Source organism: Stegodyphus dumicola, chromosome X1, assembly GCF_044657685.1.
Source record: "Stegodyphus dumicola isolate Sdum_Otavi_A_Nest chromosome X1, ASM4465768v1".
NCBI classification, from domain to species: Eukaryota; Metazoa; Arthropoda; class Arachnida; order Araneae; family Eresidae; genus Stegodyphus; species Stegodyphus dumicola.
Genome location: NC_140780.1, coordinates 94,133,257 through 94,148,781, shown reverse-complemented (window position 1 = coordinate 94,148,781; position 15,525 = coordinate 94,133,257). Strand labels below are relative to the sequence as shown.

The window sequence follows — 15,525 nt, the reverse complement described above, 5'->3', positions numbered from 1 at the left end:
GATTGGTGCACTTGCTGTTCCGTATGTTACAGTCCTTAGACGGTAAGTCTGCACAGGACTACCAACTGATTCCTTCCACAAGATCAACTGCAGGTTTCGTTGAGATGGTTCAATAAGTATTTGTCTGTACATCTTCTGAACATCAGCTCCTAATGCATAGTTGTACTTTCGAAATCTAATAATAATAGAAAATAAATCTTGAGGTATTTATTCTCCCTTTCATTAATATTGAGTTCAGTGACTTTCCATTGCTAGTAGCCGCGGATGCATTAAACACAACGCGAAGCTTGGTAGAGGCTTTCTCTAGCCGATAAACTCCATGATGACTAAGATAATTGCAAGTCGATGTTTCAATTTCTTGCACTTCTTCCATGTGATTTAGATCCTTATATTCTTTAATAAAATTCTTATATAATGTTTTCATATTCGAATCACTTTCTAGTCGATTCCACACTTGATGCAATCTTTTCTCAGCCAGCGTTTTCGATTCTACTAATTCTACACCTTCCCTTATGGGTAACTGAACTATGTATCTTCCATCATTTTGTCTATAGTGAGTACGCTTGAAATGTTCTTCACAGTATTTTTCTTCTTCACTCAAAGCATCCTCGATATTTTCAATGGATTCAACTTCCCAAAATCTTTGCAAAATTTCTTCAGCTCTTTCTTCACTATTTAGAACTAAACCACAATAATTTACTTCTGAGTTACTCTTGCATGCACCAGACGCGATATATCCAAAAACTGTTTCTTGAAATATCAACGGTTGATTTTCTAATTGAAATTTTCCTTCTTTTAAAATCTCAAAGAACAATTCGGCCCCTAGTAACATATCTATTTTGTTAGGTGTTCCAAATTGCGGATCCACCAATTCAATATCAATGGGAATATTTAATGACTGCACATCTAAACACCTTGATGGAGTTACATTGGTTATTTTAGAAATAACCAAGCAATTAACTGATCTTACATATATTAAATCCTTATTAGAAATCTGTACATCTAGTTGATAATTAATACTTATAACGTTCTCATTAATTCCGGATACAGATGCATAAATTCTTTCTTTCTTTATATTTAACAAATTAGCAACTCCTTCACACAAGAAACAACTCATGCTGCCGTTATCAAGTATTGCGCGAACTGGGATTCTTTTTCCTTCGGAATTGCAAATATATATTATTGCAGTCGCCAATAACACGTTTTTTCTGCGTGTCAAAAGACAACTTGATTGATTTTTATTAGAGACATCTGCGTTCTTGTATATAATTTCGTCACTCGTTGCTTCCGTTTTTGTTTTGTCTAACTTATGTTGAATGGCGCCATTTCTGAGCAGGCGATGTATTAATGAATGGTGTTTTTTATGGCATTCTGAACATCTGAACTTAGAATTGCATTTTGCGATTAAATGCTCGTTACTGAGACAGTTTAGACACAATTTATGGGTACTATTTCATATCTTTGATTTGGATTTAATTTAAAAAATGAATCACATTTATGCAGTGGATGATTATTATTTTTATATATAACACAAATCGAAACATTATCGGTTTTGACCACCAGAACCTTTGATTTTGAATTTTTTCTAACGGATATTTCATTTTATTAGCATTACGGTTAATGTTATCCAATAACTGACATCTTTTCTCTAAAAACAAAATTAATTCATCAAACGTAGGAACTTCCGTAGCATTAATGCTTAGTTCAAACTGTTTGCGCGTTTCAAAATCTAGTTTCTGAAGTACAATATTTAATAACAGAATATCCGATAAATTATTTTTCTCATATTTTAAAACATTCAAAGCCCTAACGTTTTTAGTAACATTATCTATTATATACCTTATTCCTTTAGACGATTCGAATGTTAAAGTACGTAAATCCATTATTGACTTTATATGCATCTCAATTACCGTAATTTCGCGCGTATAGTCCACGGACTAACTGTTTAAAATGCGAATTTTTGAAGCTGCGGACTATCCACCAGTGCGGATAATACGCTGGTTGTTCACGGTTAAAATTGTTGAAATTTAAAAAAACACGCTGTCGTGAACTGCCGATGATCAAATATAAAAAAACCGCAAGATTCCAAGTGTCCTTCGCACTGCTTTAGCACAACTGCCGGGAGGGGGAAAAGTAGTTGATGCGTCAGCTCAGTTTTTAGGAGCCATAGTAGAAAGTACCTGGAGTACGAAAAAAAAAGCGTGATTCGTTTACTTATAGCGTGGTTTGGCAACACAGAGTGAGTGGGGTCGAAGGTCACATTTCATTACTACTTATCACGAAGATAGCACGTTGCACAGTATTTTGTTTTCGTATTTTGTCTTTCATCTTCGCTAACGTTGATGAAACATCGCCGGAGATTTACTGCTGAGAGGTACTTGAGAAAACTGAAAAAGATGGAAATAGAGAAGCGGGCCGTTATTGGTTTAATCCTAGTATCCGGTGCACACGGGATTTGACTACTTTTGGCGACTTTATGATGAGCAGTAAAAACGGGACATATACGATGAGTAGTTAACGGGTCATTCAAAGAAAATATATAGTTAAACATAGTATATAGTATATATACTATGTGTGTATAGTATATATATAGACGTTCTTTGGATCATTTTTGGTGTTGGCGATAATTTTCAAAGTCGCGCCAAGGCTGCACCGTATACTAGGATTTTACTCCGTTATTTTGAAGTGGACAAGAAAGCGGTGAGAAATTTGCGCAAAAGGATGTGTTTAAAAAGCATGGGAATATTGCCGTATTAAAAAAACGTAATTTCGGACGTATAGTCCGCGGACTATCTGACAATTTTTAATTTTTTTTTTATATAAAATCGTGTCTGCGGACTATACGTGCGAAATTACGGTAATATTCTTTTATTTTCATACCTATCTTGAAGAGCTTTAAATAGAGAACTAAAAGTATCATCAACAGTTTCAAGATTTTTTGCTTCATCAGTTAATGCAGCCTTTAAATAGTAGAGTTCCTGAACTTCTGTTAATTGCGTGTTATTCGCTATGATGTTTTCGAATTGAAGCTTAAAATTATTCCATTCGGTATATTTACCAGAAAACTTAGGAATTGGTAATTCTGGCAAACGTATTTGTACTTTAGGATCAAATTTACTACAATCATTTTCATTTTCTGAACGAGTGATAGATGATAGAATTTCCATAATTCTTACCTCTAGAACTTCTGTTCTTTCTTCCATTTCGGCGATTTCTTCATCGATGGCTGTGACATCTTTTTCATCAACGCTTTCGAAATATCTAATCCTCAAGTTTCTAATATCCAGTTGAATGCTTTGAAGGGATCTATACTTTATTTGAATTTCATTCTTATTCGAACTATCATCATATTCCTTCACTGCATTTTCTAACCTAGTTAGTTTCACTTTTAACGAAGTTTTGTTTCTATCTAATGCCATCATTTTGTTCATTTCTCCGGTTCTGCTGACCATGTACTATGATTCTAAACTAATAAGTGGACTGTATAGCAAAAGAACTAACTAATTTATTTACAGTAATTAACTATTCAGATCTAATACATGCTCTGGCATGTTGCTTAGCCGAATCCAGATGGCCAAGTGCCAGTTTCTCTACTTATCCAATAGGTGGCGCTGTATTCTAACTTAACAGTGAGAATGAAGGAAAGAGATCGTAGATCTCTTTTATTTTAAATGATTGATTTAAAATACTTTTTTGATCAAAATGATTTGATTTAAAATACTTCCTTTTGTCATATAATAGTAGATTTAGTGATATACATGGGTTTGAGGAGTTAAATGAAAATTTCTGATTAAATGTGCATAAAGTTTAGAAAGGCATATTTTTAATTATTCAGTTTTATATGTATATATGGACTTTAAATGTAACAAAAATGATTACAATTAATGATTAATTAAAAATTAATGAATGGTTAATTACAACATGTGTTACGCACTCATTTTCAAAGTTGTAAAAATGTCGTTCTCGCGTCGACTACTGACAAGTTCTGCTGCAGGTTGGAGTCTATGTGTATAGCAGAGTACTTCTTGTTGAAAGATGTGGCCACTCTGTTGGAAAGGACTGGGTGACATGATATGAATAAAAACCATGAAAGTGTATAGCAGAGTACTCATGTTAAAAGATGTGGCCATTCTTTCGGAATGTATGCTGCAGTAGAATAAACATTTATGACATTTCTCTTCATTCTGTAGTAGATTGAACTCTACCAAATCCATATTAGTTTGAGCTGATAACTAAGCAAACATGCAACAGCATTCACTCTAAAATATTTTAGAGCGTGTTTATGAGTGGCAATATTTACAAAACTGTAAGTATTGCTTGCATTTCAGAAATTTCTTTTGGGTTTGATAAGCAGCCTGTATAAGCCAGTACTCCTATCTCACATTTGTGTCATTTTTTGGTAATGCCATATGTACCCAGGCAGAAAGCATTTTGAAGAATAAGGAAAAATACCAGAGAACTTATAAATTTGAATAATACAGTCTTCTTTTTATTCCTTTCAAGATGTTGTCTCTGTCACAGCATTTATACTTGTAGAAAGGCCAAATCTAATCATTTGCATGTTTAAACCAAATTTCTGAAACTTTATATCACATCTCCAGTCATCATGCTTTTGTAGGATTTTTCCTGCTGGTTATAATTAGCCTCTTTCAGTAGTTGGTATCACTGTAATCGGGTTAATTTGGGAGATGTAGGTTTTGGTAGATGCATCTATTGCCACTGATAAACAACCAAAGACTGGAGAATATTTGGTTTGCCATGTATGTTTGTAATATAATATGCAGCCTGTCATTATGTTCAAGTTTGTGTAATTTAGTTGACCTTTCCTTTTATAAAGTATCTGGTATGATATTTCATTAATCATTAAGAGTGTTCCCAACATCAGAAATTGTGATCTAAATGAGAACTCAAACATAATGGTTTTACTATATTAATTTGCATGTATAGTATGTATACTGTATCAGCTCTGTCCTATTTTATAATTAAACATTATCTTATTATTATTGTATAATTAAACATTGCTTTTTGCTCTTTTATTAAAGCTTTCCTTTGCATTAAAAGATTTTTTCATTATTTTATTCTTTTTATTAAGTGAAGTAATAACAAGAGATGTTTTCACAAAGTGTTATTAACCCGTAACTGGGGAGGTGCGGTCTCGGAGACCGCTACAGGTATTGTTCCTATCACCCCTATTCTTTTCTATATTTAGTCTGATTGAGTTAATTCTCTTGCTAGCTTCTCCTTTTGTGATCTTGATAATTCTCACATGTTGACTAACATTTTTTGCACCTGCTTCATTGTGAAATTCTACACCATTGTCTGAGAGCGGTATGTCAGACCACACCTCCCGCTCAGTGTTATGATTTCTGTCCCAGGTGGAAACATGGCTCTGAGACTCGGTCCGAGAAATATCATATATCCTTCTAATTTGCATTATGCAGAAGTGCTGTAAAGAATTCTTGATGAAGTGGAAAGTGAATTTAGCAATGAAGATGAATGCCAAGAAGATTTTGCAAATGAAAGTTCACATTCTACATCAGAATTTTCTGAATTTGACAATGAATGCAGTGAATCCATTTCATCTATAAAATATTATTATGGGAGGAACCGCTTCAAGTGGTCATCTATTGAACCTCAACGAAATGTGAGAACTCCCATGCATAATATAGTTCATCTTCCAGGATTAAGAGCATATGGAAAATATGGATCCTAAAAGGGTTTGGGAAGTCCTTTTCACAAACAAAATATTAGAGAAAAAGAAAGAACTTAAAACTTCATATTTTTGCGCAAGTAATAAAATGCCAGTTTGTTTGATATGTACACAAAAATTATGTCACGAATGTGCATAAGAATATGCTGAGTAAGTTTATATCTTTTGCAAGAACACAATGGTATTACTGGTAGTAAGGTACTGTCATTTTTTTTATGTTTCATACAGTATTTGTATTTTTCATCTGAATGTATCTGTAACATGTTAAATTAATGGAAAATAATTATTATTCATAAAAAAGAATAGTTATTCTGTTCTGTTTTGCATAATTTACATTTGCAAATGGTTTTTGGTAAAAAAGTTCATGTTGCAGAAAAGATGTTCCTAGTGTTGATTGATTTCTTTGTAAAATAAAAAATAAAAAAAAAATTCTGTTTGAAGATAAGTGTTTGAAGAAATTTTATTTTACCCATACATTCTATAAAGAATGTATGGGTAAAATAAAATTTTAATATTTTGATTAGAACATTTTAAACCATAATGAGATGCAGTCTCTGTGACCGCACACCCCGGTTATGTCCCAGTATTTAACCTCTCCTGTTACGGATTAAACACTAAACAAAATTCATTCTTATACTGACAACAGTTTTACATTGAGAATGCTGAAATATTTTTTTTAATGATAGCTATGAAAAATTGTTAATGTTATGATATATGTCAGCTGGAAAAATTAAAGCTATAAGAATGTACTTCGTATTAATCTATTAAATTGAATGAAACATGGTAGCTTAAGGTCATCATTTATTCCAATGGGTTTCACACGTACTGCATAGAAATATGCAAGTATTTGTGCCCTTTCTTTCAACATATATAGAAAGCAGTGCTAGTGGGTGCCGAAAATTATGATTTCAAGGATTCCATGAGTAGCTAAATAAAAATTTTGCATTTAGTTGAACATATTGAGAAGGCATTTCACTGGCTGTGAGGAATGTCATATGATTGGAAGCAGGACAGGCTTTGACACAGAACTTTTTCGAAGGCAGAACATCAAAATTGCCACATAAAGGCGTAACCAGGTTGTTGGTAATTGTAACAAATTCTTGGATTATAGTTTTTATTTCTCCTTGATATGAATGCCTTAGCATTGGTTCTGTCAGGTCATTTCCCATTCGTTGAACTGTGTGTAGACTCTTCCTCACATAGTATTTTGAGTACTTCGTTTCATGCTGAGTTTTTAAAATTTCCCTAATACGAGAGAAATTTTCACAAAGTCCACAGACTGTATAAAACAACAATTCTCGAGGAAATGTTTCTAGTCCTAGCGATTGGCACTTGGTTGCTATTCCTCTCGCTCTTGCTATATAATCATTAGCTGACTCATGCAACTTCATTTCTAAATTTTTTAGCTCGTTACTGCCATCTATTTTTCAATATTCTGTTTTATTTTCTCCTGAAGTATTTTGTGTTCTTCTCTGCGACGAACTGAACGCCTGTTGATCCGACAGTGAAAGTTATATATATGCTACGGCATCAGCGTTTTTCTCATTCCACAGTCTTTCATTCTTTTCGCCTAGGTTTGCTGGTGTTACATTAAAAATTAACGAGTCAAGTCTTTTTAATGGTAAAAAAACTTTAATTTTCAATTCCTAAATAAAATAGTTCTCCCCAATTAATTCCAGGAATGTTTATCCATTTATAGCTTTCATCGAGACGATTCACTCAACTCTTTGTTCAAGTTCACGATTCACGTATTTTCTGAGCTTTGTTATTTCATTTCACGAGATTGTTTAGTGTTGCCTTTTTTATCCGGATATTTTGTGGATAAATTTAAAATATTTTAAATTTCAGCCCTTTTTAATACAATGATAGATGAGAAATGCACTTGTGATTTTACTGCTTGCAACGTTGAAAACCGTAAACACGTTGCATTGACGGTAACGCAAAAGTGCAAATTCTGCAAAAGATGGAAGTAGGTGCTACTCCTTGATTTATAGCAGAATCGTATGGAATTGCGACACAATTGTGTATGATATATGGAAAAATAAAGAAAAGCTGTTGAAATTTTACAGCAACAGTGATTCTAACACCGGCATCCGAAACCGGAAATCTCTGCATGAGGCGAAATCGGCAAACCTCGATGCTGTGTACATATAATACAATGAATAATATAATCAATTTATATATGTAATAATAATTTAATGCATATAATAAATTATTGCAATAATGTATATAATAATTTAATTAAATGTATCTAATATGCCTTATTCATTTTGCACTTTTAGTCCGAATATTATGCTTTATCTTTTCTGTCCTGAAATCCGCACAACCTCTGGTCCCAAGCTTTGCGGATTTCTGGAATTCTACTGTATATATATGCAAATGATTTGCATTCCAGTGCATGTGCACAAAGCAGATATGAGTAACACCATCTACAGTGTGTATAAATGGAATGATTGCGCAGCAGGTTTATCATTTTGAAATTGTGTTTGAACGTTGTTGTTTATGTAAAGGCTGTGTTATGCTTCATATAAGGAGAAATTCCTGTCAGCACATGGCAGGATTGTGGTCTATCAGGACAGCAGCTTACTGTTCTATGACATTGATGCTGATTTTGGTCAGGATCAGACGAATATGGGTTCAAAGAGTGTCATACTTAATGTCATGGTAGGAACTTGGTTTGTCCCAGGCTATTAACATCTAAGAAGACAGATATAGTGTCCTCTCGGCTTTACTCGGTTGGTAGGTGCTGTTGAGTAAACACCTCAGTCACCTTTGATCACACATTGAGTAATGTAGACAGCTGCAATTGCATTTCTAATGTGTTAGGGCCCATGGATGTGGCCTGTCTTCGACAACTGCATGTTGTGCTGTCCTGGCTTTCCTTAATACAGAGGGCATTCGACTGTTCTGCCGAGCACATTCTCAACATATGTTTCCTATGAGAATATCTAGTCGTCGGTTACCGAGAGACTGACACGCTACTACAGTTGATAAACTCTGGCATAGAATTAAGTACCTGTGTTTGACATCCAAGCTCAGTACATCTTGGTTGCAACTATTTATCCTTCATAAGATGGCAGCTCTGTGTCGCCCAAACCACCTGCAGATTTAGTCATCTTCATCTCATTTTGCTGTTTATGTATAATAAATAATATTCCACTATTTGCTGTTCTTCCTGGTGTACCAATTTTAATGGCCAGCAGTGTTATTTCCTTTTAATTGATGATAATTGATTGCTCACCCCAATGGAGTGGCACTAGTGACCGTTTATTTTAAGAGCAAAAATGTGGCTTGCAAGCTTCAGGGCACTAACTCCACGTTAATAAACTTTGTTTCCTCAGAATGCCAGGATAATTTAATACACAGCATGAAAAATTGGTGTAAAGTTTGCATTTCAGTCAGTCCCCCCCCTTTTTCTTTCTGTCTAAAAAATCTAACTTCAGCTGTTCCCTACAAAGGACAGAATGCAATTTCATAAAATATTCAGTCATTTGGTAATGATTTGTTCAATTATATTCAGTAACCAATTAAAGGAATCTGTTGATGATGAGAATTTTGGAACCGTGTGATGCTTTGATTAGTTTTCTTTTTTCCTGGCGGGGTAACTATTTAATTAGCTAATAGGGAAGGTGAAAAAGAATGAGCGTAGGCTTTTAAAAAAAAAATCTTACATTCATCTACCACTGAATTATATTTGTTATTTTTTAAAAACTTTGTCTTTATTTGTCACATGAAATATTCATTTAACACTCTGACCAGCAAAGCCATATACAGAGTTGCCAACTCTCCCTATTTAAGCGGGAGACTCCCTATTTTCGACCGATCTCCCGCCAACCCGATTCACAATATATTTCTCCCGATTTTTTCTTATTCTTAAGATTTCTCATGATTTTTATGGAACTTGGCTTAATACTTTATTATATGAACCAAAAAAAAAAAAGTGATTTTGGACGTCTGAAAGCAATTGAATTTCCTCTAGATTATATCTAAAACAAAACCTTGTGAATCAGATAACTTCTGCTTTGTGAGTGAGAGCATTATACGTATCCCAGAAACGTCGTTCTCCAATGGGCATCGAACTCCACTGCGTGTCAGCTGGCATATATTAGCCAATGAGGACGAGGCAAGCTGTTATTTGGATGTTCTTTAGTTATTTCGTTCAATTTGTCCCGAGTTGTGTGAGTGCACGTGTCTTCGGGAAATAGTTTTAGAAATTATAATCTTTTGTTATGTCTGCGAGAAACATGAAATACTCGTGTACATTTCAAAAATCGTGCACAGTTGACTTTCCTTCCATTATTTCCTCAAGGAAATGTAATAAATTTGCGATGTGTACCGGCTGTATTTGCGCTTTTTCGATTTCGCAATGTGGATGCAAATAATGAAAATGTTTTTTTATGTTTAATGTATTTTTGTGTTGCTTGCATTTAAGAATTAGTTACTATTTAAAGTTAATTCATTATTAAAAACTGTATTTTTATCATTTAAAAAGTCTTTTTAACATTGTGAAAAATCTGATTTTTTTAGTGTCATAGGTTGGCAAGTATGCATATATTAGAATATTTTCCATATCTATAAGAATGTGTATATATATATGCATCTTGAAATATGTCAAAAAAATTAAAGCAATGTATTTAAAAGTACATAAATCCAGGTATAAAGTACCTGAAGCATTTTGCCATTAAAATCAAGAAAATACCTCCCTCTCGTGGCAGTTTTTGAGAAATTTATCTTTCATGTTGTATATTACTTATTTATACAATAATATTTTAAAGAGATTGTTTTAAAAATTCCTGTTTTTTCCCATAATGCTATCAAAACTCAGACCTTCCAACCTGAACCCATAAATGAAAACATAGCTCTCTAAAGTAAATCTAAACCTGTCAAAATGACTGTTGCCACTCCTATTAAGTTTTGCATTTCCTGTTTGTTTTGTAATTTTCTTATGTATGGATCTGGCAACCAGTTTTATTTTGGAATGTTGTGATCGAAAAATTCTCATTTTAAGTAATCAGCACTTTAGTTACGTTACTAAAATATTGAATATTTTTCGTTAAGATGTACGGTTCATTTGATCATTATACTAAACTCTACATGTAAATAGTCGCATTAATCTGTGTTTGTAAAGTAAAATGAATTGGATATTAACCAAAGTTAGATTTCAAGTCAAAACAATGACTGTAGCCATCTTAATTATCAAACTTGCTAAGCATGCTATTTATAAATATATGCATCCATAACTTGTGAATAACTGACAAATAGATTATTTGTATTTTATAGCTGCCAACTGTCTCAGTTTATAATCGCATCACCTGGTTTCATAGTCTTAGACGTTATGAAAGGAAGAGTTTTCTACCAATAAATGAAATTTTAAAAAATTGTGCAAATTGTATTCCTCCATCCCTAGTGATTTTCAGAATAATTTTCATGCTAAATTTTCTTTCATCTGAACTATATTTTATTGACCTCATTAAATATCATTTTATCCGAGTTCTTTTAATCTGCTACAGCCACATATAGATTTTTATATGAAGATTCAACTCAATACTAATCCAGAAGTCAAACAACAAAAATCAGCGTTATATTCACAAAATTTTCACAGGACTAGTTTCGATGGTTTTACCGAACCATCATCTTCAGCTGCAAAACCGCAAATGAACAAGATAGGAAATAATGATTAGATAAGATAAGAAAGCCTGGACAAGAACTTCAATGTTTAATTAGTTAATATTTGTATTTATTTCACTTCATTATATAGAAAGTTACTAAGTTTATCTAGATAAATATTATGTGGACTAATTAATAATTCATTATATTTAAGAGGTACTTCAATAAATAAAATATTTTCTTCCCTATTCAGGATTTGTCAGTATAAAAGTAAGAAAATTACAAAATAGAATTAGCCAAAGAGCATAAAGGTTTAAAATATCTGACTAAATGCTAATACATTTTACATCTGAAATGTATTACAAATAGTTCAGTAACCTGAGTCATTGTGAATTTCAGTCAGTTTGGAGTTCTTTGAAATGGCATCACCATAAAACATGAAAACCTGGTTTTTCAGATCTCGATGTTGGCAGCTCCACTATTTTAGATAATAGAACACAGAGACACACACACACACACACACACACACACACACACACACATATATATAATTTTATAACACACAAATGTAATTTAAAATTAAATAACTATTTTTTTTTATATTTATATCTTTTAATAGTCAAATATTATGTAGTTTTCCCTTTCCATTATGGATATGCTTTCAAAGTTGTAAAAATGCTTCATGCTGTAACTTTTTTAACTACCACAAACTTTTGATTCAGGTTTAAGTATATAAAAATGCATTTTGATTGCTGATATAATTTGTTGATAAACATAATTTTTTGGAATAATTATTCATATATCTTTTAGTTAGTATCAACTGGCAGAGATAGTGCTTGTGTAGAGGTGCTTCGAGATATTGATATTGGAGATGAGATAACGTGTTTCTATGGAGAAAACTTCTTTGGTGATAAGAATTCACTTTGTGAATGTGAAACATGTGAAAGGTATGAATTTTCAATGCTTTCCATTTTTTAAAATTCTGTTCATTGAATTACTTCTTATGAATATTTTCGCACTGGAACAGCTGATTTTATTAATGCAGTTTTATTTCTGTAGTCTTAATTTCTGGTCCTACGTTAGTGTGTATTTTTGGCTGCAAAATCAAATATAGTGAAAGGATAGTTTTTCAGTTAAGGATGCTAATTCATGAAAAGAGCAGACTTAATAATGAGATATTAATTTTGTTCACTTAATAAACTAACTATATTTGGCAAGTTGGGTCTTTGACTTCTATAGCCTTATCTTACCATGCATTTATATATATAGTGCCTCTACAAAAGTGCTGAAAAAATTATTTATAACAAATATTTGATTAATGCTTATAATAAACTTGGAGGGCTTTGAGTATACTGATCTTCATTTCTCGTGTTACTACATTATCTGGAGACTGAAAAAAATGGAGTGGTATATTAAAGATAGAACTGTATAAAGTCCCAAGATCTAAGTCCAGGATTTCTGCAATTTTAGATGCCTCTGGATTTAAGGCTCCTGTTTAAATCCGGTAAAATGGCATGTAGAAATAATAAAATTAAATATGAAATAATGAAACATTTATGATCTTAAATGAATCAAAATTTTAAAAAAATAAATAAATCCTCTATATTTTTTTATTTGATTTATCAAACATTTCTTTCAAAGAGCTGTTTCTCTCTTTTTTTTTCACTAATGTTTTCTTTTCAGTTTTATAGATGGACATAATTTCCTCTTCAGTTGTCAAGTTCTTTTGTCTTTTATACGCCACATCAAGAATTCGTACTGACTGTCAGTTAAATTTTTTTGTTCTCAAAAATCTCTTTGTCAGTAGTGATATATTAGTCAAAGAATGATAAATATTTGTAGAATTTCAGTAAAAATAATGTATAGATATATGAATAAAAATTAATTCAAGAAACAATCAATAACTCTCTTTAGGTAAAATTCGTTGAAACACCTTATATTGCACATAAATATAATGTATGTGATGAACTACTTCAGAAATAAAAAAAATATATTTATTGTTACAATAGCATTAAGGGGAGTATAAAATGCTGCAAATATTCATTTATTATCATCATTTTTATATATGCAATTCAAGACAAAAGAAGGAAACTCATGTTATGAAACTGTAATCTTAGACAATCGTTTGCTACATAAGTACACTAGCTTCCAAAAGTTAAACATGCAGAGCATATTAGTAGAGTTAAATTTTAGTGGCTGGATATCACTACAAATACAGGTGGCAGTATACATATATCGTGTATTATAACCACTCAGGACTGACTCTCTAAACGTATGGTAATTAAGCAGTCTCTGAAGATAGCAGTATTTTGAAGGGTTTGAGGAAGTTCATTTAAATGCTTTTAAGAAGCATTAATAACTTTTGTCAAATAATTTTTGAGAAAAATCATATTTCTGTGGCTAAAAAAGATGAACAGCAGGTAGTGTGCACTAGCATGCTGTTAGATGCATTTAAGCAAACAGTTAATCATAGATGTTACATTTTTCTTCAGCATTGATCATTTGGTCATTTCTCAAATATGAAAACAATTACTAACAAGTCAAATTACATTGTCTGGTGACCTACACCCAGTCAACCAACGCATATCACCCCTTCTGTAAATCTTAAGTATATTACAAAATTACCCAAGTGGAATCGAAGAGTGACCTTCCACAACTGTTATATCTATGATTGCAGTGTAAGTTGGTAAGACAATTTCTGTCGGTACTGTGTGCTGAAGGCTTCACATGAAGGTACTGTATGACCTGGTACCAAGTGTCTTTCTTTTATTAACTGGCCAGTCCAGAGGGGTAAGATTAACCTCCTAAAACCAGGCTGAAATTATCATAATGTTATTTCTAAAATGGTGCAATCCAACAATGGCATAGCTAGGGTAGTTCAAGGGGGGGACATCTGTCACCGGATGCAACCATCCAGGGGATGCCAAACTGATCTTATGAAATTTTTTCTATTCTTGGCATACAAAAAGCGGCATAAAATCTTCAGTTGTTCCTGGGCACTGAAAACCCTAGCTATGGCTCTGCAATCCAAAAATACTTCTCCCCCTTCTTTACTGTTCACTAATGAAAAAAAGTCATTAGAGTAGTTATTTGTCCCCTCCGCTTTGTTAGATGCTGTTCAGTAATCTAGAATGGGTTGCTATGTTTGCAATTTTTTAGATGTTTATTTTGATTTAATTTAAACTAAGCTTTATTATTTATTTAGACCAAATGTGCAGAATGTATGTAGATGTTTATTGAACATTTACTGTTTCTGAACAGGTAATCATTTAAGGAATTTTATGACTTTATTTTTTACACTCCATTTATATCCTCATATTTTTATTAGAAATTAGGAAATGAGAGTAGAAGTTGTCAAAATAGTAAATACGTCCTTGATAAAGTAAACCTTTTTTTTAATCTTAGTTTTGTTATTTATACGAGGGTCAGTCAAAAAGTTAGTTGCACTGCCTAAGAAAACAAAACAGAAGCAAAATTTTACAAGAACTTTATTTATATCTTAAAGTTCCATTCAAAATCTACTTTTCAACGTAATTACCTCCATTATTCAAGCATTTGTCAAGGCATGGTACAAGTTTTCCGATGCCTTCTGCAAAGAAATCCTGTGCAATGTCCGGTAACCATTGTTGGGCTGCGGCTTTCACTTCAGCATCTGAATGGTACCATTGCTTTGAAAGCTCTTGTTACATGGGACCAAACACATGGAAGTCAGGAGGTGATTCCACACTTCCCACCTAAAATTTTTAAGAAGGTCACACGTTTGTTTTTGCTGAGTGTGGTTTTGCATTGTCATGCAGGAGCATAATGTCGTTGAACAGTTTACCTCGCCGTCAATTTTTAAGTGATTGTCGCAATCATTTTAGTGTTTCACAATAAGAAGATGCATTAATTGTGGCAGAATTCGGCATGAACTCTGTATGCACCACGCCTTCTCTGATGAAAAACAGCGTCAACATAACCTTTCCTGCACATGGAACAGTTTGTCACTATGTTTGTGTCGGGGAATTGCAATGTTTCCACTCGAGCTAAGTGCGTTTCGTTTCAGGTCAGAAGTGGTGAGTCCAAGTTTCATCTCCAGTCACAAATTTGTCCCAAAACTCATTTCCTTCTTTTTGGTAACGTTGCGGAAATGCAAATGCACTTTCAAAATGCTTTCCTTTATGTTCCTCTGTCAATAGACAAAGCACCCATCGAGCACAAACTTTACG

At 32.9% G+C, this 15,525-nt stretch overlaps 1 protein-coding gene across 3 annotated transcripts in view; it reads left to right on the top strand.

Moving 5' to 3' along the window:
• Window positions 1–15,525, top strand: part of LOC118193236 (uncharacterized) — a 144,393-nt gene that overhangs the window by 97,240 nt on the left and 31,628 nt on the right. For all 3 annotated transcript variants that reach the window (XM_085808613.1, XM_085808612.1, XM_085808614.1), the window contains exon 7: window positions 12,128–12,264. In XM_085808613.1, coding sequence (XP_085664739.1) covers window positions 12,128–12,264 — 137 coding nt within the window. The remainder of the gene's footprint in view (window positions 1–12,127; window positions 12,265–15,525) is intronic.